We start from the raw sequence: 23,332 nt of genomic DNA on the forward strand, positions 1-23,332 counted from the left end.
TGCAATTAAACAAAAACTTAAATAACGAAATATAAATATGCAACTAACGCAAATAAAGTTGGTAAATTACCGGCCTTTTGAATACAGCAATTTAACATTTTTCTATGATGTCACATCTTGAAAAGCGTCATCCCCATCTAATTTTTCTATTGTAACGCATTACAGCTACAGTGGGTAAATTGCGGCAATTAAAACAGGTTGTACCTGATTAATATTACAACAAATGTCAATATTTGTTTTTTTTTGTATAAATTTGTATTTAGTTATCAAAATATATTTAAGAATATCTTCAATCAACTTCAGCACATTATATAGATAAATATAAAAATTAAAAAGCAGTTTATTTCTAACAACATAAGAGTTCAAGGTCCGTTCAAACGACGTACGCAACACAACGTAATGCAAGTTTGCGCAACCATTAAAATAAATAGAGTCGTTCACAATAGAGTCAAGAGGGGCGATTTTTTTCAATAAGCAAATAATAAAACTTGCAATAACAAAAAAAAACTTTTTTACAATAGTTACAAATATAAACATGCACGTAGGCTAATAATAATAATTTTTTTTATGATAAGAAACTTAAAAGTAGTAATAAACACGCAATTTAAATGACAGTTCATAAAAGATTAATTTAATTTTTTAAGGATAGTCAAATAGTAAACAATTTTTTTTACGTTTTTTTATTACTTGCGTTAAATTTCGATATCTTTTTTTAATCTAGCATCTTTTGATTCTGCGAAGTTTTCAAATGTAATCCTTTTTATTTCGTTGTTGTTTTTAAAACGTCGACTTTCTCTATTTCTTAATTATTTAGCCTTTAAGTATGCAAACAACTTTTTTGTTAGTCAAGTTTTTTAAATTTCACTTGTATTGCAGAAATTTAAACCTAACAAACCTCTTATATAGGCCAATAGTTCTCTGCCCATATTGTAGACCTAACATTACACATGTTCTGTTTGCCTAAATACTTTTTTAAATCTCTAGTAGTCCTGTAAAATGAAAGGTCTACAATATAACACAGGAAACTTATCGACTAAGATTTCCAAAAATGCGAACAATTTTATACAAACTTTTGCAATTGTTACATCACTATATTATTTATCATTGCTAAAAGGACGTTTATTACAAAGGCAAGCGTAATAAAACAATATAATTTACTTAGGCTAATTGGTAAATATTAAATTACCTGTAATCGTTTTGTATAGATGGTTTCCTGAAGTATATTCTGGTTAAAACACTTTTTTACTACATGACGTTCGGGATTTGATCTCTACCACTTCTATTTCGTAACGCTTTTGATTGAGGTACTAAAAACGGAATCAAACTTTGGCTAATTAAATTTTTATTTGATAGGTTTAGTAATACTCGAATACGACTTGATATTGAGTTAATGTAATATTACGTGATGCATTTTAAAAATTATGTTGGCGTTAGTCACTTTTCGGTTAAAACTATTATTGGAACAATTTTGCACGTGCTGCAAAAATGTTGAAAGGTAAACAATATAGACAGGCACAGTCGAATCGAAGAGCTGATTTTAAAGTTAGAAAGTAAGTAAGACCAAAGGAATATGTTATTCGCAAATCAAGCTATATATTTAAGAATGTTTAGAAGAATGTTTTCTTGTAGAAAATATCATTCTGAAGCTAGCGTAAGTGTTACGTAATTGGTAAATTTTATCCGAGTGTCTGATATGATACTGATACTTATTTAACCTCTTCTTATTCTTACCTTTTTGAGGTTAAATTAGTAAAAGGTCATTTGATAATATGACTACAAATAAACTAGGATCAAACTACCTAATTAAGAAAGGTTGTCTTTAAAATAACATACTGTAAATAAATCAAATATTATAGAAAAATGTAAAAAATTATTAAAATAAGTTTAAGTTTTCATTGTTTGAATCCGATTTAAAAATATTAGTTTTTTTTATTTTTTATTGTTACCTTTAATGTAGTGTTTTTTTATTGGCTTTATTTTAATGCGTTAAATATAAATTTTATCGAAATGGCAAGGATTATATTTTACTGGGTCAAATCTTTTTTATTTTTTGACTGAACCTTTTGTTGCCCTTATGTTGATATACATACGTTGTTGCTCATAAAATAAGTTAGCTCAAATGTTATTAATGGATATTTTTTAAATATGCTTTTACTAATTTTAGAATGAACGGGTTATTTTTTCTGGTATTCAACCAACTGGGGTGCCTCACATAGGAAACTATCTCGGAGTTCTTAAATATTGGGTTAACTTACAATGTCAACCTGGCAAATTATTCTACAGTATTGTGGATTTGCATTCATTGACTTTTATCAAGGTAATATGACACTTTAATTTACTAAAGAAAACATTTTTATAAAGTTTTAATTAAGCTTAACCTATTTCACTGAAAATTGTTTCAGGATAAAAATGTAATAAATGAAAATGTTTATAACATGGCAGCATGCCTGCTGGCAGTTGGAATCAATCCAGAACGAAGTGTTTTATTTCAACAATCTAACATAATGGAACACACCATGCTTGCTTGGGTACTAGGCTGCAACATGCAGTTTAATCGATTAAAAAATATACCAACATGGAAGGTAATATTTACAAAGGTTTTACTGTGTTCGACCAAATGCTATAAAAATTACCTGAAAGAAATAAATCAAAGATTTTGTTCATTGGTTACTTTTTTAAAGAATAAGAAATCACTTAAGGGCATTGGTTTGAATCCAACTGGTTCTTAACCTAAGAGTAATGCACTATAATAGCCATAAAGCTCCTGCATAGCTCAAAACCAATATTAGATTTTGCAAAATGCTTAACAATATCTTAAACTCCCAAAGGGAACTTATGACTCTGGGCAAAAAATGTGAACCAATGTTTAGACTGTGAATTCGACCTTTTTACTTTTAAGAATGAAGTTATGCAAAAAAGTAAAAAAAGTATATATATTTATACTTAAATTCTTATTATCAATTTGTGTGTGAACAGGAAAAAAAAGACCAATTTAAAAATGGTGGAAATGTAGGATTATTCACTTACCCCTTACTTCAAACAGCAGATATACTTCTCTATAAAGCAACGCATGTGCCGGTTGGTAAGAAATTGCATTTAAAAATAAGTGTGTTATCCTTAGGATAGTTTCTAAAAAAAAAATATTGTTAATGTTTAGGTGCAGATCAAGCCTCCCATATAGATTTAACATTTATTGTTGCATCAGCTTTTAACAACACTTATACAAACTACTTTCCAAGGGTAGAACTTTTAATGGGTAAGTCAATATTGGGCACTAGAATTAGAAGGTAAAAAATAATGAAAAGTATTTGGGTAAATAACTGGTATTTTGAATTAAAATGTTTTTTGTAAATAAATCAACAATTAATAAAATATATAGTTTGAGATATTAATAAGTTACAAATCTTAGGTTGTTTATTTAAATCTTAAATAAAAAAAATCAAATCTTAGGTTGTTTATTTAAATCAATTTTAATATGCTTACTGTACAATACGTATGACCAATTTAAAGGCCTTTAAAGATAAAAATGTGCCATTTGTGATGCATAGGCAAATATTAGTTAAAATATAATGAACTTTAAAATGCAGCTCTTAGGGTGGCCAATCAGCTCCTGTAATGAGATAGATCAAATTAAAAAGATGATTTAAACAGCTACCAGTTAAAAAAAATTTCTGTAAAATAAATTTTGTCACAACACATCTTTTTTTGTTTAAAGATAATAACTTATCGAGAATATGCAATCTCCGCGACCCTTCTTCGAAAATGAGCAAATCTTCATTATTGGCAAACAATCGGATTGAACTAACGGACACGGATGAAGAGATAAGACACAAGTTAAAGAAAGCGTTGACAGATTTTACTTCCGAAGTGACTTATGATCCCGAAAATCGACCGGGTGTTTCAAATTTAATCAATGTAAATATATTTGTACTAAATTATTAAAAAACAATATTCTTTTAAAATACAACAAATTTTTTATTTTTTTTACCTATTTTTATTTCTAATGTAAAAACACTTTTTTTTTTTATTAGATTCATTCTGGGTTTAGCGGGTTGACTACAAACGAAATTTGCAAGAATGCAGAAGGTGTTTCTACATGCGAATACAAACTTATTGTAGCCGATTGTGTTATAAAAGAACTAGCTCCTATAAGGGAGCGATATTTAGAACTCAAAAAAAACAGAACTTACATTAAGAAAGTGTTAAAAAGCGGTGAAGAGCAAGCAAGAGAAACTGCTTCGAAAAATTGGAAGGAAATAAAACAATTAATCGGGATTGATTTAGAATGATAGAAAAATTGTATTATGTTGTTTTTATTTTTATATACCAAATTATGGAGTAATACAGATTATTTAAACACTTGCTATTGTGTTGTTGTTAAACAAGTTATCATTACTGTCTTAATTAAAATTTTCTAGATAGCAAGATTTTTGTTGTTCGTTTTTTTTAACCATGTTTAAACTTGTAATAATTTAAGGCCAGCTGTAAAAAAAAGTGGTTTCATAAAACTAATATTTTTTTTTTAGTTTGGTTTTTCGCGCATTGATAAAAGTAAATTATAAATATGACATACAATTAATATTACAACAATGCGACGGGAAAAAATGACAAAATCAATTTAATGATTTAAAACATGCCAAAAGTAATAATGTTTATACAAAGATTTAATAGTACATTATGGCATGGTCACCAAACCCAGAAAATTAGAGTAGTATTTTATTGTGGTTGTTACTTTGTAAGAATATCTATAACCTTAAATATTTTTTTAATTTTTATGACCCCGCTGATTGCAAAGTCTAGTTAAATTCGGAATGTCAAACTTTACATACATCCCCTCTCGCATTAACGCTTTTAAATAAATTTACCCTACTGGCCCTCTTTTTTAATTTGGCTTTAATTGGTGTCTTTTACTATTTTAAAATATCTGAATGCTAGAAACGGATTGGTGCCAATCTTAATCAAAATTAAATTTTAATACTACCAAAATGCATTCCAGAGATTGGGTAAGTCTATATTACAGCCATCTTATTTGGAGGATAAATTAAACAGCTGATTTAATTATTGTGTGCCCTGTTTGTTACGCATGACAAAGTGCACGAATTGCTTGCTCAGCAAATTTTGCAAGACGCTGCAGTTAGAGTTTTAAAGCTTACCAAATACGTTGTCTCTGTTGATAAAGAGGCAAACTTTTACGTCATTTTTTAACTTTTAAAAAGGACTTTTAAAAGGACAGATATGCATTTTTATTTCAATACATTTTGACGTTGTTTTGCTTTAGTTAAAAGATTTGCTTAGACTACCATCTACCACCTGACCACGAGTCCACGACCAGACGACTTACAGACTTACGAGTCAAGAGACTAGAGTAAGATCTCGACATGTCAGCACGTGGACGGTCTTGCTAATTACCACACAGGACCACACAGGCCATAAATGACAATACATTTACCACACAAGACAAAAAAATAGAATGCAAAAATCGCGTATTTTCCAGAGGCGGGTAAGGGCGGGAGTTAATAAAAAGTGTCTCAATGTCGGCATTAGGTTTTTAATCCAGAAACAGTATTCCTGAATAAACAGTCAATGCATCCTCGGTGGTCCTGGGTGTAGTAAATAGTCACTTTCCGTGTGGTCCTATGTGGTTCTGTGTGGTAATTAGTAGGACCTGTACGTGGATAAATTAAACTATATATATATACTTATTAACTGCAACACAACTTTAGTCCCCAACCTTATCTGAAACTAGTTTTTGAAATTATGTAGTGATAAGAGAATTCACAGTTAAGTCAGATTTGATCCAGTCTATTTCATTTACGATAGGTAGCTAGAAAGTTAAAAAGTTATCATATTTTATATGTTAAGTCTACGTTATATGAAGGTTTAAGGTAGTTTAATGCTAATGTTTTGAACAAAATGGGACTTATAGAGCCCACAGGGGCAAACAAACTGGATGAAAAAGCACTGAAACTTTATTTAGTAAATACATGTGGAATTGGTCATATATGGGATTCTATTGTTGTTAAAAAATTTGAGTAAGTTTTTTTAAACGAAAATTTCTACATCAATGTTTGAACACTTTTTTAATACATTTTTACAACATTTTAGTAATGGCCAATCAAATCCAACATATTGCGTAAAAATTGGTCAAAATGATGTTGTTATTCGCAAAAAGCCTTTAGGAAAATTGCTAAAAGGAGCACATCAGGTAGGATGTATACATGATTATAACATGTATATACAATAAATATCTACAACAATTTTTTTTAAATATATTTTTATTATAGGTTAACAGAGAATTTCGTGTTATGAAAGCTGTATATTCAGCAGGATTTCCAGTACCTAAAATGTATCAATATTGTTCTGATCCTACAGTTTTGGGATCTGAGTTTTATGTAATGGAATTTATGCAGGTAAAAATGAATTTTGAATTGAAATAAATGTAGCAAATTTACTACAACTCTAGGTTTTCTTTAGAAAATATAGTTTTTGTTTTTTTATTGGCGTTTTAAAAATTTTAAAATCTTATTTTTTATCTGTTTTGCTTATTTCTTGTATTGGAACATAAAAATTTTGCCTACACTTACTGAAATGATTATTACTTCTATGGTACAGGGTAGAGTGTTGGGACAAGTGATGTTAGGTCTTGACGCTAACTCATGTCGTGCATGTATGTTTGATGCAACAAAAACGCTTGCTAATTTACACAAATTAAATCCTGCACATCTTGATCTTACGAGCTTTGGAAAAAATAAAGGATTCTGTCAAAGAGTGGTAAATAAAATTTTTCCAAAATAAAAACAGCAACAGTTTTGTCACAAAATTATATATATATACAAATAAATTTTATTTTACTTTTTCAATCTTAGAATTTTTTAAAAATTTTTTGATGCATATCTTAAAATATTACACTTTGTTGTATTTTTTTAGTTAAATACATGGAGCAAACAATACAAAGCTTCCATCACTGATAAAATTGACGAAATGGAACATTTAATATCTTATCTTGGTGAAAAAATTGACACTATATCGGATGAATCCTGTTTAATTCATGGAGATTACTCGTTAAATAATATCATGTTTCATCCAGAAAAGGTAAAGTTATGTAAATAAAAAATAAACAATACCATTAAAAGTATATATTAAAAAGTATTTTTTTCGAATTTTAAATTTTACTGCTTCTATGTATGTTTTGACACTTTACTTCACTACGTGATGTTTTGGGTTTGGTTCCCACTTCCCGCTTCTCTCACATAGCACCCTTGAGTATGATGCCAAAAGCACTGGCGTCGATCCTGGGGGTGCATGCACCCCCATTTATAATTTTAATAAGTGCTGAATATAAGTCGCACCCCTGGGATATTTGCAAAATGTTGCATTTTTGGCATAAAATTGGTAGTAATATACATGATCTAAAAAATCTCACGATAATAAAATCTTAAAATGTCACTAAATTTCTTTGAAATGTCATTAAAAAACGGTATCTTCTGCGTGCCACGTTATAGATTGTCTAAACTGGCATTATTGCGAAACAAATAACGGTTGTTTGGTGCTTTATACAACGTAATAATTGTTGTTCTACTGTTGGTTATATACTAAGGTTGTCTGCTATCTTTGCGAATGTTAAATTTAAGACTATTTAAAGTCAAGTTCAACCCTATATGAGCACTTTAAAACAGTATTTTTTGGCGAAGATTCTACCATTTTTTGGCACCCCTAAATTTAATTAAATTTTTTTTTGGATTGACGCTTATGGCCAAAAGTGGTATGAACTTATGTCAATTTAGGACTGGGACAGGGTAGCTGATTTTACTTCAAAGTTTAGGCTGTAAAGTCCACCTTATCACAGCAAGAACAAACAAATACAAATAAAAAATAAAAAAATTTCAATAAAAATTTAAGAATATATATATATACACTATTTTCGCATTTTTTTTCTTTTTAGAATGAAGTTTTGGCTGTCTTAGACTGGGAGTTGTCAACGCTAGGTCATCCTTTAATGGACTTGGCCTATTTTTGCTTGCAATATCACATGCCTGATATTTATTTCAGAATTCAACAAGTTGATGAAAAAGACGTAAAGTAAGAGTAAACATTAAAAAAGCATCTCATATTTATTATTTTTATTTTGACAAAATTTGTGTTTTGGTAATTTAAAAGAAAATATTTTTTATTATTGTTTTAGGAAATATTTTGCCGAATTGCCTAAAGAGGAAGATATTTTAAAGTATTATTGTCAGTTGCGTGAAATAAGTTATCCCATACCAAACTGGAATTTTTATTTGGCGTTAAATTTTTTTAAACTTGCTTCAATAGTGCAGGTAAGTAAATATCCATAAAAATCTTGGTAAGTTTAGTTTTAAATCAATATAAGAATTTTTTTTTCTGTTTTTGTACCAGAATTGTTTCTTTTTTTATGTTACAGCAGCTTAAATTTTAGAAATTCGCAATTGGGTAATAAAACGAGCGAATGATAATGTGTTTATACAATGCATAGATAGCGCAAGTGCAAGCTCAATATTAAAAAAATAGAAAGATAGTTAAAATTATTTAGTTGTTAATTTTACAAGAGTTAATAAATACAGAAAGATTTATCAAAAAAACATTGCTTTACAATATTTTTTTGCATTGTTTTTTAAATGTATTTTTTTCAAAGATGTGACTGAACTGTTAATTTCTTACTTGACTTTGTGAATAAAATTTTCATTCAACTCTGTGTATTGGTGTTTTGCAGGGTGTATATGCCCGCAGTAAACAAGGAAATGCTAGCTCCACGTTCGCTTCAATTTACGGCGCTCTAGTCCAACCTTTAGCATCAGCAGCATTAAAACTAGTTAAAAGGTTTGAAATAATCCACTTGTCATTGCTAGTTAATGATTAACTTAAGTTAGAACGTGCCTTAGTTGGTTTTATTGACTTAGAGAATTTGCTGCATAAGCGAGCAAGTATAAGTGAGTTTTACACTACTTACTTATACTTGCTTACTTACACCTTTTAATATATGTAACAGCAAGATTTAAAGGCACATTTCAAGAACTGTGTTTAATTACAAATGTTTTAATTTGAAAAGGACTTAGGTTTGTTATTAATGGTTTGAATAATTTAATTGCCAGTGATAGAAAGATGGCTGCTATGACCCTTTCTCCATCTCCAAAAGGGCGAAGAACATTAGACGCTGTCAAAAAGTTTATCAAAGAGGAAGTGGACCCAAGAAGAGATGTAAGAACTTTTTATACTATTTTTTTTTTAATTACTTTAGTTAGCAATTTAAAAAAAGAACTTTAATAAAATTAACAAAGTAGATATATACTTTTAATTTTTAGTGTGACAAAAACATATGTTTATTTATAAAGTTTATTTTCATTTCTATATTTTGTATTTAGGAATATTTTAAATTCATTCGTTCTGCGAAAGATCCTTTTTGTACAGTGCCGTTAGTAGAGGAGCTAAAGGTAAATTAATATAAGGTTTTATTGGTGTGTTCTACTGAAGTAACCAAAAAAACGTTATTTATTGGTGCATTTTTTGGTAAAATAAAAGTGAATAACTATTAGGTTTTTTTTATGACTGGTGTGTTTTAATTTTTTGTAATAAGACTGCAACTTTTAACTTATATTTGCTTCTTGGTAATTTTTAAGCGCACTCAAAACGGGCATATTTTATTTTGAAAGTTTATATATTGGAAATACATATATTACTTACTAAGCTTCATTAAATATAAATTATTTATGGAAATTGCTGTAACACCGGCGGGGTGCAGTGGTCAGAATGCTTGGCTTCACTACATGAGGTCCTGGGTTTGATTTCCACATGCTTACTCTATGTTTAGGTTGTGAGGTCTACTTTTCAAATCTTAAGTTTTATTCTTTATTTTGGTTATAATAGTTTAATTTTATATTTAGAAAAAGGCAAAAGCCCAGGGATTATGGAATTTGTTTCTTGGTGATATAAGTGGATTAAGTAATGTTGATTATGCCCACATTGCTGAACAACTTGGGAAATTTCCGATGCTTTCGGAAATTTTTAACTGTAGTGCACCAGGTAAAAATGAATTTTTCAGGTTAAGTACAAAATTAAAATTTTTGGAAAAATCATAAAATGAAACTGTTTATAAAATTAAACAAAAGTAATCAGTTTTGAGTAAATGTTTCAAAGTTTTTTGGGTTTGGTGACCATGTCATAACACACTTAAAATCTTTATGTAAACATTAATACTTTTGGCAAGTTTTAAATCATTAAATTGATTTTGTCATTTTTTCCCGTCGCATTGTTGTAATATTAATTGTATATCGTATTTATTATTTACTTTTATCAATGTGTGAAAAACCCCCCAAAAAAAAGGTTTCACTAGATAAAACTGTTAAAGCAGATGTTAAATAATTTTTGCGTATTAAATGTATTGCAACTTAAAACATATAGGCAACATGTAATTTTTTACTTAAATTACTGTTTCTTTAATGATGTGTTCTTTAAAGGCAATATAAAATACCAACCAGACAAAAAAGCAATTTCAATTAAACCCTGTAATAGTACTTACAGCAGTGTATAATTCTATATCAAATTAATTTGAAAAATTACCTTCAAAGCATTTTATCTTTTTTTAGTGGTCAATTAGGTTATATAATTTTTATTAATTTTGCATATTATATTATCATTTAATTATTCATTAGAAATTAATATTTATTAAATATATCAAAACATCAGATGTAAAATATTAATCATAGCTGAAAATTTGTTATGTGTGTTTACATGTTAAAAAATTTTCTGAATAACTAAATTATAGGTTTAGTGAATAATTTTATTAGTTTCAATTATCAAACTATCTTTAAAAGATTTTAAACCATCATTTATTTGTCAATCAAATTAAGTTAATATTGATTTTTGGCATTAAATATTTTGTTGTTCTGATTAAAAAAACTTTAAATTATTTGTTTTATAGACACTGGTAATATGGAGGTCTTGCATATGTACGGGAGTGAATATCAGAAAGAGAAGTGGTTAAAACCATTAATGAATGGGAAAATTAGATCAGCATTCTGTATGACAGGTTAACATTTTTAATTTCTTTTGATTTATATGCCATGTAATAAATCTGGCTTGTTGTTTTAATTTAAAACATTTTTATTTGGTCAACTGGAATAACTTTTTTAGGTTTTTTATCATTTTGGCCTACAGTAGGGTTACATTTGTTACCCAACTTTATCCTCAATGTGGGAAGGTCGAATGCGCGACCTAAACATAGAGTAACCTTTGTTACCCTGACCCAGTCTCTGGTTGCCTGTGGCAGTTTGGAATATTATAGAGACTATAATTGCCCGGTAATTATGCTGCTAACTAAGTGCTGGCTCAGCAGGAGTTCATACCATTTATAGCGCCCTACTCAAGGGCGCCACAGCATTAGAGCAGTGGGGATGGAACCTACAACCTCATGATGGTGTAGCAAGTGTTCTTACCACTACACCACGCTGCCGGTTATATATTAATATTAACATTAAGTCTGTAAGAACTACAGTTTATTTAAAATACTGATACCGAATCTAGTTTACATCAGCATTTGAATTCTTAATAAGCTTTCTGGCCTTTTTTAATTATATTTTTTGAAATTGATAAAAATATTTATTTTAAAATGATTGCAGAACCGCAGGTTGCATCCAGTGATGCCACGAATATGGAGTTGACGATAAGACGTGATGGAAGTCAATATATTGTTAATGGATCGAAATGGTGGAGCACTGGTAAGTAAAAATCTTATTTTAAAGTTTGCAGCGGATATATATTTTGTATTTTAAACTTAGTTAAGCATTAAATCAAGTTTTTTTATATTTATTTATCTTCGATATGGGAAGGTTGACTTCACAACCAAAACATAGAGTAACATCGGTTTCATCGACCCAGTCTTGAATTGCCTATGGCAGTTTAGATATTACAGAATATAATAGCCTGATAATCATGCTACTGATTAAGTATCGGCTAAGTAGGAGTTTATACCGTTTATAGCGTCTTACGCAATGGCGCTACAGCATGAGAGCAGTGGGGATCGAACCAAGGTCCTCATGTAACAAAGCCAAGTGTTCTGACCACCATACTATGCTGCCGGTTTTAAATATTTAAATTAACACACAGGAGCGGCAAACCCAAGATGCAAAATAGGAATTGTCATGGGTCGAACTGGAGACAGAAACACTCATCGCCATAAAAGCCACAGCATGATTGTTGTTCCGTTCGATACACCAGGTGTCACTAGAGTTCGAAATCTTCGCGTATTTGGCTACAATGGTTAGTTCATGTTGACTGTTTTTTTAGGTCGTTTGGGAATTTTTAATTTTTTTTTGTATTTTTATCCTTGATGTGGGAAAGTTGACTTTACGATCTAAACATAGAGTACTACCAGTTACACCGACTCAGTCCTGAGGTGCTACTGCAGTTTAGGATATTATACATTAAAATTGCTGCTTAGGGTTAAGTGTGGGATTAGCAAAAGTACTAACCTTTTATAGCACCTTACTTAAGGGGGCTACATCATGAAATCAATGGGGATTGATACCAGTACCTCATGGAGTAAAGCCAAATGCTTTGACTACTACAACACGCTGCTGGCTTATTGTTTTTACAGTTACCTTATTTTCGTATCTGCAAAGAGATGTTTTTGATTACACCTTTAATAGCCCCCCAAAAAAATAGAAAAATTATTGGCAGCGTGGTATGGTGATCAGAACACTTGGATTAGAAAATGAGGTTATGAGTTTAGCTTTAAATGCTTGCCTATACCGTGGCGCCTTTGGGCAAAATTCTGTGTCAGAGTCAACTCAAAACTGATTAGGAGCAATAGATGTTACCTTTATTATGACATCGATATAAAGAAATACAAAAAATAAATCAAAATACTATAAAAACTATATTAAAAATTTTTATTCATTTTTGTAAATTCTATAAGGTATATTTTCGACAAGATACTCAATTTTTCTCGAATGCTTTTATCGTATTTACAACTTTTTTTACCATCAGAGGCGCCAACGGGTCACTCGGAAATGAGATTTGATAACGTGAGGGTCCCAGTAGAGAATCTAATACTGGGCGAGGGAAGGGGATTTGAGATTGCTCAGGGCCGACTAGGACCTGGTCGAATTCACCATTGTATGCGAGCCACTGGTGCGTATTTTTATCCTATACGTTTAAATAATTTTTTTATTTATTTTTTTGTAAATATCTTTATCCTCGATGTGGGAAAGTCGAATGCGCGACTTAAACATAGAGTAACATCAATTACTCCGACCCAGTCTCGAGTTGCCTGTGGCAGTTTGGGATATTATATAGATTATAATTGCCCGATAATTATGCTGCTGATTAAGTGCTGGCTTAGCAGGAGTTCATACCGCTTATAGCGCCTTACTCAAGAGCGCTACAGCATGAGCTCAGTGGGGATTGAACCCACGACCTCATGTGTGGTGTAGCAAGTGTTTTTACCACTACACCAAGCTGCCGGTTTATATTTATAATCTGTACCTTAAAAATATAAGAGAGATTTTACTTCCTGAAAATTTGGTTATTTTGACGAATTGTAATATCTATCGGTAGCGTGGTGTAAGGGTCAGTACACTTGGCTTTACTACATAAGGTCCTAGGTTTTATTCATATGCTGTTATGCTGTAGCGCCCTTAAGTAAGGTGCTATAAACGGTATGAATTCCTTCTGACCCGATACTTAATCTGCAGCTTAATTTTAGGGCAATTATAAACAATAGTATCATAACTGCCAAAGGTTAAGAAGTTGACCTTTTTACATCGAGAATAAATAAATATAAAAAAAGGATCTATATATGATTGGTCGACTAGTTTTTGAAGTTCTGTCACGTGACTTTGCTGTTTTTTAAAAAAAGAAACGGCTAGGTAAAAAAAGTGCTGTCGGACTTAAAAATAGTTAAAAATTGTAACTTTTGTCGTCCTCACATAGCCTTTAAGGAAAATCATTTACACAGGCATCCACCCATATAAGCGATAGCATTTTACCGAATAAAAACTTTTCCGAAATCCTAAATTTCCAAAACGATTTTTTCCAAAATCTTCGGACGAAATTTAAGAGGATTTCCCAAAAAAGGGTGGGGATAAAATGGGGGAAATAAAAACATTTCGCTGACGGTGAATGGTGTTTTCGAGGTTATAGCTTGCGGCGAAACCTTTTTTTATCCATATCAACTTAAGGCTCGTGACCATGCCATAACATACTTAAAATCTTTATGTAAACATTAATACTTTTGGCATGTTTTAAATCATTAAATTGATTTTGTCATTTTTTCCCGTCGCATTGTTGTAATATTAATTGTATATCGTATTTATTATTTACTTTCATCAATGTGCGAAAAACCAAAAAAAAAACAGGTGATAGCTTTTTTATGTTTATTGGGGGTAAGGGGTGCAGTTGTGCGTGAGCTACCCGTTAACACCGGGCTCAAGGGCGAATAGTGTGGCATTGGTGCGGCTCGAGCGGCAAAATGTTTATTCGGTAATACAACACTGTCACGCGATCCAAAACCATACCTAGTTTTCTACCTTTTGAATAGCTTTTTTGTTGAATAAACACTTTCAAAGGTCTGGCCGAAGTTGCTTTGGAGCTTTTACTGAAAAGAGCTGCTGAAAGAAAACCGTTTGGGAAACGTATTCTTGAACACGTAAGTTTTAATTCTTTTTTGTTATTTGATTTTGCTTGTCTTAATTTAAGTAGTTTTTTTTTGTTTGGTTTTGAGTAATTTAATGTAATTTTATTTGTTTTTATCACATTTTGAATTATTGTGTATTACCAATACCTGGTTCGAAATTCTTTCTATGTAGTAATAATATTAAAATATGGCAGTAATACGTTTAAAATTGAAATGACCGTTTTTTATGTATTATTAAGGTCATTTTCTTACTAATGCTCTATGCAAGGGCGATTACAAAAAACTATAGTTAAATTTTTTATTTTATTTGGGGGTCCGGGATTTTTATTTTTCTGGAAAACGGTGTATTAAGACAAGTTATAACGGGAGCGTTGTTGGGCTCGAACTTAAGACCCTTTTGCCCGGATGCCATAACCGGTGTGTCTTACTACCGGGCTTGTGTCTTACTAGCGCAAAAACTTAGTTCACGGTGATAAGTTTATATATTTTTTTAAGTGCGGAGCATGTTTTAAGTTATTCGTTAATTTTGAGGCATTTTTAAGTTATCTGTAAACGTCGGGCTCAAGAGCGAATAGTGTGGTATTGGCGCGGCTTGAACCCAAAACCTTTCGGCTCGTAGTTCGCTGCCATAAGCGGGACCAAGTGCAAATAGTGTGGTATTGGTGCGGCTTGAACCCAAAACCTTTCGGCTCGTAGTTTGCTGCCATAAGCGGGACCAAGTGCAAATAGTGTGGTATTGGCGCGGCTTGAACCCAAAACCTTTTGGCTCGCAGTTCGCTGCCAAAAGCAGGACCAAGTGCGAATAGTGTGGTATTGGCGCGGCTTGAACCCAAAACATTTTGACCTGTAGTCCGCTGCCATAACCGGTATATCACACTACCAGAATAAGTGTCACACGATTTGTTGTATCTGCAGCAAGTTGTACAGCATCAAATCGCTGAAAGTCGCATTTCAATCGACCAATGTCGCCTCCTTACTCTCAACGCGGCAAGCATGATCGACCTACACGGAACAAAAAAGGCCAGGAAGGAGGTAAGGCTTCTGGTAACTTGTTGTTTTATACAGTATGTACCAGATGTTTTAGTTCCTGAGCTTCTGTAACGCAGGAATTAGTGCGCTAAAGCAACATCCTGTATAGTTTGTTATTACTCATTGTTACATTGTCTTACAGATCGCGATGATTAAGATAGCGGCTCCGAGAATGCTTTGTGCTGTTATTGACAGAGCTATACAAGTGCATGGGGGCGGTGGCGTTTCGCAGGATTTTCCGCTTGCGGAAATGTGAGGATTTTGTTAATTATCTAAGTTTCATGGAAATACATGTGTGGTCCGTCCACCTGGCGAATTTGAGGCTTATTTATCCTATACTTAAGTGGAAATTGTTGTTATTTGGCTCATTGAGTATTTTATAGTGTATATTAACCATCTAAATCAATAACCACAACCATACATATATTGGGAATTATACATCAATTCCCTTTATTGGCAAATTCTAAGCTCTTTTAGGTACATTTTTTTATGTGTATATCTTTAACCTCGATGTGGGAAGGTCGAATGGACGACCTAAACATAGGGTAACAACTGTACCCCGATCCAGGCTTGATTTGCCTTTGGCAGTTCGAGATGTAATAGATTATAATTGCCCCATATTTACCCTGCTTATTAAGTGCTGCTTTAGCAGGAGTATATACCGTTTATAAAGCCTTACTCAAGGGCGTTACAGCTTGAAAGCAGTGGGATTGAACCCACAATCTCATATGGTGTAGCAATTTAAAAAAAGCTATTGCAAAGAGTCTAAAAGTTTTGTTAAAAGTTGGTTAATAATTCTTTTTTAAAGGTATGCTATGGCTAGGACACTAAGAATCGCTGACGGGCCGGACGAGGTACATTTAGATAGCGTTGGAAAATTGGAGATTCGTGATATTTTTGTTAAATCAAGATTGTGAAGCAAATCTCCGCTATTGCTTTGCGCTGATGCTGAAAAGTAAATGCTTAAAATATATGCAATAATTGTTTTTGAAGATCTATTAACCCGTCGAATCCACGCAATCGAGATCTAACTGTATTAAAGATGCTTTTTTACTAATTCCATAGAATTCTGCTTGATATATATCTTAATTGTTATTTAAAATTACTTCTTTTAAATTAATAAAAAATTCTATAAGAAAAAAAAGCTTATTTTTATTATGAGTTGAAATATTAAAGATCAAATAAATATTATAAATAGACTAGTAGACAAAATAGGGGTTTATAGGCAGCTAGCCTTATTTTTTGGGTCTTTTATTGTTAAGGGATTCACATGCTTAAGCCCAGATAAACTAACATTAACACTGTGATTTATAGTCTATATTGTTATTTCAACGCGTAGGTACATAAATGCAATGGGTGAATGTATGGTTATTGTAACGCGTCGTTGAACTCGATAGAAATTACGTAATAACAGTTTGTGAATTTGCTTTTTACCAGTATAATTGTTTTGATCAAAACAAGGATAGTGATTTATAATGGTATTGTTTAAGAGTTCATATGTTACGTAAGTATGGTACTCTAATTCCAATATCCTACCATCAGTCTGTTATTTACCAACAAGATAAAATAGTTTAACAAAACAGTAAGGAGCCCACAATGATAAAATCTCATCTGTTACCAAATTTATGCTGTGGAGTTTTTTCAGTTCCGCCCTGGCATAAAACAAAAGAATTTTAATTTTGAAAAGAAAAAGGTGAAATCAATTTAAAAATTTAAATTGGAGTAATTTATCACAGTTATTTTTACTTGCGTAGAAAAATTTAAATTTTGTGGTATTGTGGTGTATCAGTTTATAAATACAATATCTGTTCATTTTCATACCCAGGCCTGTTTCTATTTTTAAAATTTTTACTTTACTTTTTGTATAGAAAAATGTTTGTTTGGTAATACTAGGAATTCGATATTTCAGACTCAAGTAAAGTGTAGCGTGAATCTTGGTTTTTGTTTTCGGTACAAAAGCTTAAAACGTCATGTGTACTGACGTCACGAATTCTGCGAATTACCAACTGAACGTAAAGTTACGGTGACTGAATTGCAATTCGTTTTTTTTAAATAAACTTAGACCGCCTTTTCCATTGCTTGGTTTTTAAAGGATACGGTAGTTTATGATCATTGTTTGTTTATGACTTTAGTCGTAGGTGTTTTAATGAATATTGTATTTTGATGAGTAGGTTAAGATTTTGTTTATAGAACTGAAAGAGGTGTGTATTACTGACTAGACTTACTTCATAATTTGGCAACGCGCGCATTGCTTTAGTAGGTTCGCGTGGTAATAAAAAAACTCTACCATTCATTTCTATTTTAAGCCTTAAATGTTAAAGACACATTTGCAGGTTTTGTAATTTAATATTGCAGGTATAGATAAACAAATAAAGAAATTATTAAATAATTAAAAGTTACTGGCAGAAAATATCCTTGATATAAGTTAGAGATTTAAAAAAACAGAAAGTCTGGTGAACTAAAATAAAAATACCGTTGATAAGATTTCTTTTGTAAACGTTGTTTTAAAATGAAATTTGGTTAACTTTTATAGATTTTGGTTTTATTCTTACACTTACTCCTACGTTTTTAACATGATGCGTTTTTAAAAAAAGGGCGCCATTTTTTCTGTAATCTGGTAAATATATTTGCGGTCTTGAAAATAAAACTTTAAAATTATACTAGATTGGCGTTTAAAATATACTTTATGAATTTTTACGCATGATTAAATAAAAGCTAAATAACGTTTTCTACATACAATAAGTGCACGTAAAAAGAATACACCATGCTTAAAAGTGATTTTGTACCTGTCTGGCATCTTACAGGTATGTTCTTATGCTTGTTAGACTTTTTATTTGATATCTATATATTTTTTTTATTTTTTAAGCCCATCTATACAATATATATCATTTTATATAAACATTAAAAAAAGAAAACCGTATAAACATAGCGGTCAAATATAACGTTTTAAATAATACCTTTTACCTAAAGAGGGTTAGGTCAAAGGTGCCTTTTTTCTTTTTTAAAAACAAAAGTCTTCAATTCGTTTTTAACTTAATAATTTTATGATATACATTAGGCTAAGTTTTTAAAACCTTGTATCAAACTTTGGTTTTTATAAAACGAAAAAGCATTTAAATACCTATGATCAACAAAGTTGGTAGGATTTTTATAATAGTGTTATCGTTTGTATTGTTGGAGTGTTAAGACAAGTTAATTTAAGGCAAAGACTAGTCAAAAAATAATACGCATTTTCTCACAGTTAACCCGTTATAGCAAACCAAATCGACTAAGGAAAACCTGAGGTTAAATAATTTAAAATAAATATATTATAATTTGTTTTTTAGAGGAGTCGGGCCGTTTTAGTAGAATATTATTCAGGGATCAAATTGCATTGTTTTAATTCCAATTGTCCCTCTTACACAACACAATAAAACAGTCATAAGTATTCCAATTTAAAAGTGTTTGTAAAGATATTTGTTTAAACATATTTTACTTAGTTTTGTCTGTTTTTTTATATAACAATGTGTTGTCAGTCAATATACACAGTTCTGAATTGTATAAGTCCTATGGGCGTTATCGCATTTAAAAAAAGAATTAATTGACTGCATTTGTCTTCTGTTTAATAATAAAATAAGGTTTAATTTTTTATCTTTTTGCATTAAAATGCTATACGGAATTTCCTTAAATTAATTTGTCAGCTAGGACTATAGCGAGCTAAAACAATTATTAATGTGTTTTATCCGGTTTGGAAAGTAGAACAATCAGTTTTAGGTTCACATGGATTATACAGTTAGCTTAATACGACCACTAACTCTTATTAGTAAGAGTTACTTGCTTATTAATACGAGTTACTTCATAAGCCAAAATATTAAATAACGATAGACATTATAGTTGAAAAAAACAGTTTTTCTTAGATTAGTTTTGACGTTATAAAAACAAAAATTTTTAGTTTCATTTTTAAAAGATATTAACGTTAGCAATTTTTTAGAAGGCGACAAAGTTTGTTAAAAGCATAAGATTAGGCCATTGAACTCTTATTAAATGTAAATGACCTTCAACTTGACTTAGTCTATACTATTACTGTTTTTATAATTGTTTTTTATAGAGACAGAGATTTGTTATAAAAAAAATAATTTATCATGTCTACCGTAATGTCGGGCATAGTTTTAATAACAGGAGTTTCATTTATTTTGAGAAAGGGTTTGTTTTTTTAACTTTAGGTTGTTATTAATAATATAATGTTTAACTATATATTCCTTGGTAAACTTCAAATTACATAGGTAGTGTTTACAATTTCATTAAGGAAGTAATCAAAAATGTGATATGACATTTTGAATTTTTCGCTCAATAACAGGCAGCTCACAAGACTTCTACACACAAATTTTATAGAAAATTTCACTATAGATTTTTCTTTGTAAAATATTTAAAGGTGGTTATTTAGGGATTAAGGCTGTATCATTCGATTTTGCTTAAACTATATTTTTGTAGGGTTTTTAGCTAGCGTAGAAAATTGGTATTAGCAATAAAGAACCCACTTCAGTGAACAACAGTTTGTATTAAGTGAGTTTATTCACATTTGCATGGTAACAATGTAAATTTAAGTTTAACGTTAAGGCAGAATTGTTCTAAAAAGTTGTTAATTGGCCAAGGCAAGTTATTTTGGGTTTTCTGTATAATATTTAGGATTTTACACACAGCAGGCCCAAAAATACCCTAATTAAATGCTCATTTATATGTTTGCCTTTAGAAAAATCATAAAAAAATATAAAAGCATAGATTGTTTGTTATAAACTAATATATGTTTATCTCTAATTAGGTTTAGAAATACTAGAATTAAATATTGATAATGTAAATTCAAAAACCAGTTGCTTAAAAGGTCGTTTAACATTAAAATACGTCATAATTTGCATTGTGTGTTGTGAATGCACTTTGGTCAAGTCACGTGGTAGTAAAATATTTTGGTTGCGGTTGCCTGCTGAATCTATGTGTATATTTTTAAAGATATTTTTAAATGCACTTATGTATGATAAGATATATAACTATTTTTAAGTTATTATTCTTGTATTTTTTAGGATTGTGGTGAAACATTTATTAGGCAATAGACATATTAATTATGGATAAAAAAGCTGCTCGCTGGACAGCACTTGTTGTTACTTGTCGCACAACCTCGTATAGAAAAGCACTTCAAGAAGAATTGGAATTTAAACAAAGGCTTGGCGTTCTGCCAAAAGATCTACTACTTCTCTGCATTGAAGACCCTATAAATGATGGCGGTAGTGGTGGAGCGACTTTAAACGCTTTACTAATAGTAACTGAGCACTTATCTCTTAAGGCAGGCTACACAGTCGTCACTTCTGATGTACTTACAAACGCAAGGATTCTTGTCATGCACATGGGAAGATATTTTCCATATGATCCTTGTACACGAGGTTTCGTCTGTCTTCCAGTTGTTTCAAGCGATGGAGAACTGAACGGGCTGATAAATAACTTTGACGCTTTGTTCCACACCTTGTCTTTAAACTTTGCTGCAAATTCACCTCCTGGCCTTTGGGTTTGCAGCAGCGACATGCTGTTAACATGTCCCCGAAATTACAGCATTGACTGGAAGAAACTGGATCTTAATGGGGGCGTTTTGTGCATTGCTACTCCGGCCTCCCAAAGCTATGCACTCATGCACGGCTCTTGTAAAATAAAGGAAGATGGCACATTAGCTGATCTTATTTTTCAAGGAACTTCTGATGAAATTCGTGACTGCTTGATCGACAACGACATGGTGTCTGTGCTAACTGGCGTTGTTTTCTTTTCAAGATTCGCCACAGAAAAGCTGCTAGCTACGCACGTCACGCCGTCTTTGAGCGCATGTACCTACATGGGAATCGACAGCGGAATGAAGCCTCTTGGCCTTTCGTTCTTTTTTGATATTTTATTATCCATGGCATCGGATGTAACAAAAGAGGAATTCGTGCGTGGTCGTCGTTCTGGTCCATATGGGAAACCTGTCGATGAAGGCTCCGAAGGTGCCACAAATATGTCGTTCGCTCGCGAAACGTTGTGGAAAAGCTTGCGTGGAATTATGTTAAAGGGCTGCGTGGTTGAAAATAGCGTTCATCGGTATCTCAACATTGCTGACTCACCAATGTCGTTTTGCCACAATTTGGGTCAGTACAAGCTAAACATTAAAGGACTGGAGTGGTCAGATCGTGTCCACTCTTTTATACACGAGAAAGCAATTGTTAAACCTGGAGTAATGCTTATTAATACCTTTCTGGACGCAGGTACGTCAGTTGGAGAAGGCTCGACGCTGATTCATTGTGATTTGCCGAAGAACATTTCGGTTGGCGTAAATTGCTTTCTACACGGTTTGGACCGGCAGAGCTGCATGGATATTTTAGACGGTACAATACCCGATAACAGCACATTGATTGGAATGTCGGCTGATTTTGCTTTTAAAAACCTAGGACGACTCTTTATTAGCATGTCAAATGATGCCAAGTTGTCTAAAAGCAATTTACAAAAAAAGTTTAACGGAGTCGATAAAATTGATACAAATGGAATTGAGACAAATGGATATCCAAGCAGGCCTTTTGAAAACATCATAAAATCTGCAAATACGAGTTCTGTGCTTTTAAATAATGGGTTTTCCGTTGTTCTTCCTCAGAAGAAGCACTTGGATGACTGTGAGCTGTTTATTACTGAGAAAATGTTTCCAGTTTTTCATCACAAAAGGCAGCCTTGTATTCGAGACAGTCTGGTTTTACTTAAGAAAGAGCCGACAAAGGAAGAGTTTACATATTGGAGCGAATGCTGGAAAGTGTCGTGTTGTGAGTTGTTAAAAAATGTTGATGTCGGGCATGAGTTCAAGTATCGAAAATCCCTTTACTTGTCTATTGCAACTAAAAAAATACAATCTATTTTGGCTGGAAATTTGAATATTAGCATTCTTCCGTATTTGAAGATGTTCGTAGCTACCGGGCAACATAACTACGTGTTAGGTTTACTGGATGAAATTGCTATTGAAGTCATAGAGCATAATGATATCGGTAAAAGAAGACCTGACATATGCGCACGTGTGTTTGCCTGTATATCCGACACGCTCGGTTACATGGCGGACGAAAAGGCGGGGTTACGAAGCGGTCCTGCTGCCAACAAAGAATGGATTTTGCCCCTAAGACTACTTGAAAGCGATGATATTAAATCTGGTATTGTTGCTTTGGCAAAATTACGCGATAATTGGCTGCACCCAGCGGATAGAATTATAAGAGCGGCAAGGCACTATGAAAAAGCGGAGCAAATTTTAATCAAGCATGCGGTCTTCGGTGATTTTTCATCTATTCAAACAAAAGATATTCCCGTGCTTGATAAGAATATGTGGTATAGCGCCGAATGTCCAGCACGTGTGGATTTTGCCGGCGCATGGACAGATACACCTCCGGTTTGTTACGAACACGGAGGTTCCGTCACCAACGTTGCCGTATTGCTTAACGGTAAACGACCAATTGGTGCTAGAGTTCGCATCACCGACAAGCCAACAATATTACTAACTTTGAGAGGAAACGACGAGAGCTCAACACAATATATTGAGTGCTCCACGCTGGATGATTTTAACGACTACTCCCACCCTCGTGCTTTGGGATCTCTTCTTAAAACTTGTATTGTTTTGTGCAGAATTGT

General features: G+C 31.9%; 2 protein-coding genes across 3 annotated transcripts in view; both read left to right on the forward strand.

Moving 5' to 3' along the window:
* LOC145743610 (uncharacterized) overlaps positions 1 to 23,332 on the forward strand; it is a 30,081-nt gene that overhangs the window by 6,113 nt on the left and 636 nt on the right. Inside the window, exons 20-37 of the mRNA XM_082561612.1 lie at positions 6,106 to 6,205; positions 6,285 to 6,410; positions 6,613 to 6,771; positions 6,928 to 7,092; positions 7,943 to 8,079; positions 8,183 to 8,318; positions 8,732 to 8,838; positions 9,111 to 9,216; positions 9,381 to 9,449; positions 9,900 to 10,038; positions 10,937 to 11,044; positions 11,634 to 11,732; positions 12,121 to 12,273; positions 13,003 to 13,146; positions 14,583 to 14,662; positions 15,566 to 15,682; positions 15,822 to 15,931; positions 16,488 to 16,570. Of these exons, the coding sequence (XP_082417738.1) occupies positions 6,106 to 6,205; positions 6,285 to 6,410; positions 6,613 to 6,771; positions 6,928 to 7,092; positions 7,943 to 8,079; positions 8,183 to 8,318; positions 8,732 to 8,838; positions 9,111 to 9,216; positions 9,381 to 9,449; positions 9,900 to 10,038; positions 10,937 to 11,044; positions 11,634 to 11,732; positions 12,121 to 12,273; positions 13,003 to 13,146; positions 14,583 to 14,662; positions 15,566 to 15,682; positions 15,822 to 15,931; positions 16,488 to 16,570 (2,138 nt within the window). The remainder of the gene's footprint in view (positions 1 to 6,105; positions 6,206 to 6,284; positions 6,411 to 6,612; positions 6,772 to 6,927; positions 7,093 to 7,942; positions 8,080 to 8,182; positions 8,319 to 8,731; positions 8,839 to 9,110; positions 9,217 to 9,380; positions 9,450 to 9,899; positions 10,039 to 10,936; positions 11,045 to 11,633; positions 11,733 to 12,120; positions 12,274 to 13,002; positions 13,147 to 14,582; positions 14,663 to 15,565; positions 15,683 to 15,821; positions 15,932 to 16,487; positions 16,571 to 23,332) is intronic.
* On the forward strand, positions 1,513 to 4,341 carry LOC145742849 (tryptophan--tRNA ligase, mitochondrial-like). 2 transcript variants are annotated; one of them, XM_082560674.1, is made up of 7 exons: positions 1,513 to 1,651; positions 2,165 to 2,317; positions 2,443 to 2,582; positions 2,977 to 3,082; positions 3,158 to 3,256; positions 3,716 to 3,915; positions 4,032 to 4,341. In XM_082560674.1, exons 2-7 carry the CDS (start codon positions 2,257 to 2,259, stop codon positions 4,287 to 4,289), a joined length of 864 nt encoding a protein of 287 aa, XP_082416800.1. In that variant the 5' UTR covers positions 1,513 to 1,651; positions 2,165 to 2,256; the 3' UTR covers positions 4,290 to 4,341. The 2 variants fall into 2 exon arrangements, with proteins under 2 accessions (XP_082416800.1, XP_082416801.1); XM_082560675.1 differs by lacking the exon at positions 1,513 to 1,651 and having other exon boundaries at positions 2,185 to 2,317; positions 2,403 to 2,582.

This window comes from Corella eumyota, chromosome 2 (genome assembly GCF_963082875.1).
Source record: "Corella eumyota chromosome 2, kaCorEumy4.1, whole genome shotgun sequence".
Taxonomy (NCBI): Eukaryota; Metazoa; Chordata; class Ascidiacea; order Phlebobranchia; family Corellidae; genus Corella; species Corella eumyota.

Excerpts from the sequence above, each read along its gene's own strand:
- LOC145742849 (XM_082560674.1), top strand. The coding sequence starts at position 2,257 with ATGTCAACCTGGCAAATTATTCTACAGTATTGTGGATTTGCATTCATT. Across the intron at positions 3,083-3,157 it reads AGCAACGCATGTGCCGGTTG|GTGCAGATCAAGCCTCCCAT; the intron begins GTAAGAAATTGC and ends GTTAATGTTTAG. Across the intron at positions 3,257-3,715 it reads AAGGGTAGAACTTTTAATGG|ATAATAACTTATCGAGAATA; the intron begins GTAAGTCAATAT and ends TTTTGTTTAAAG.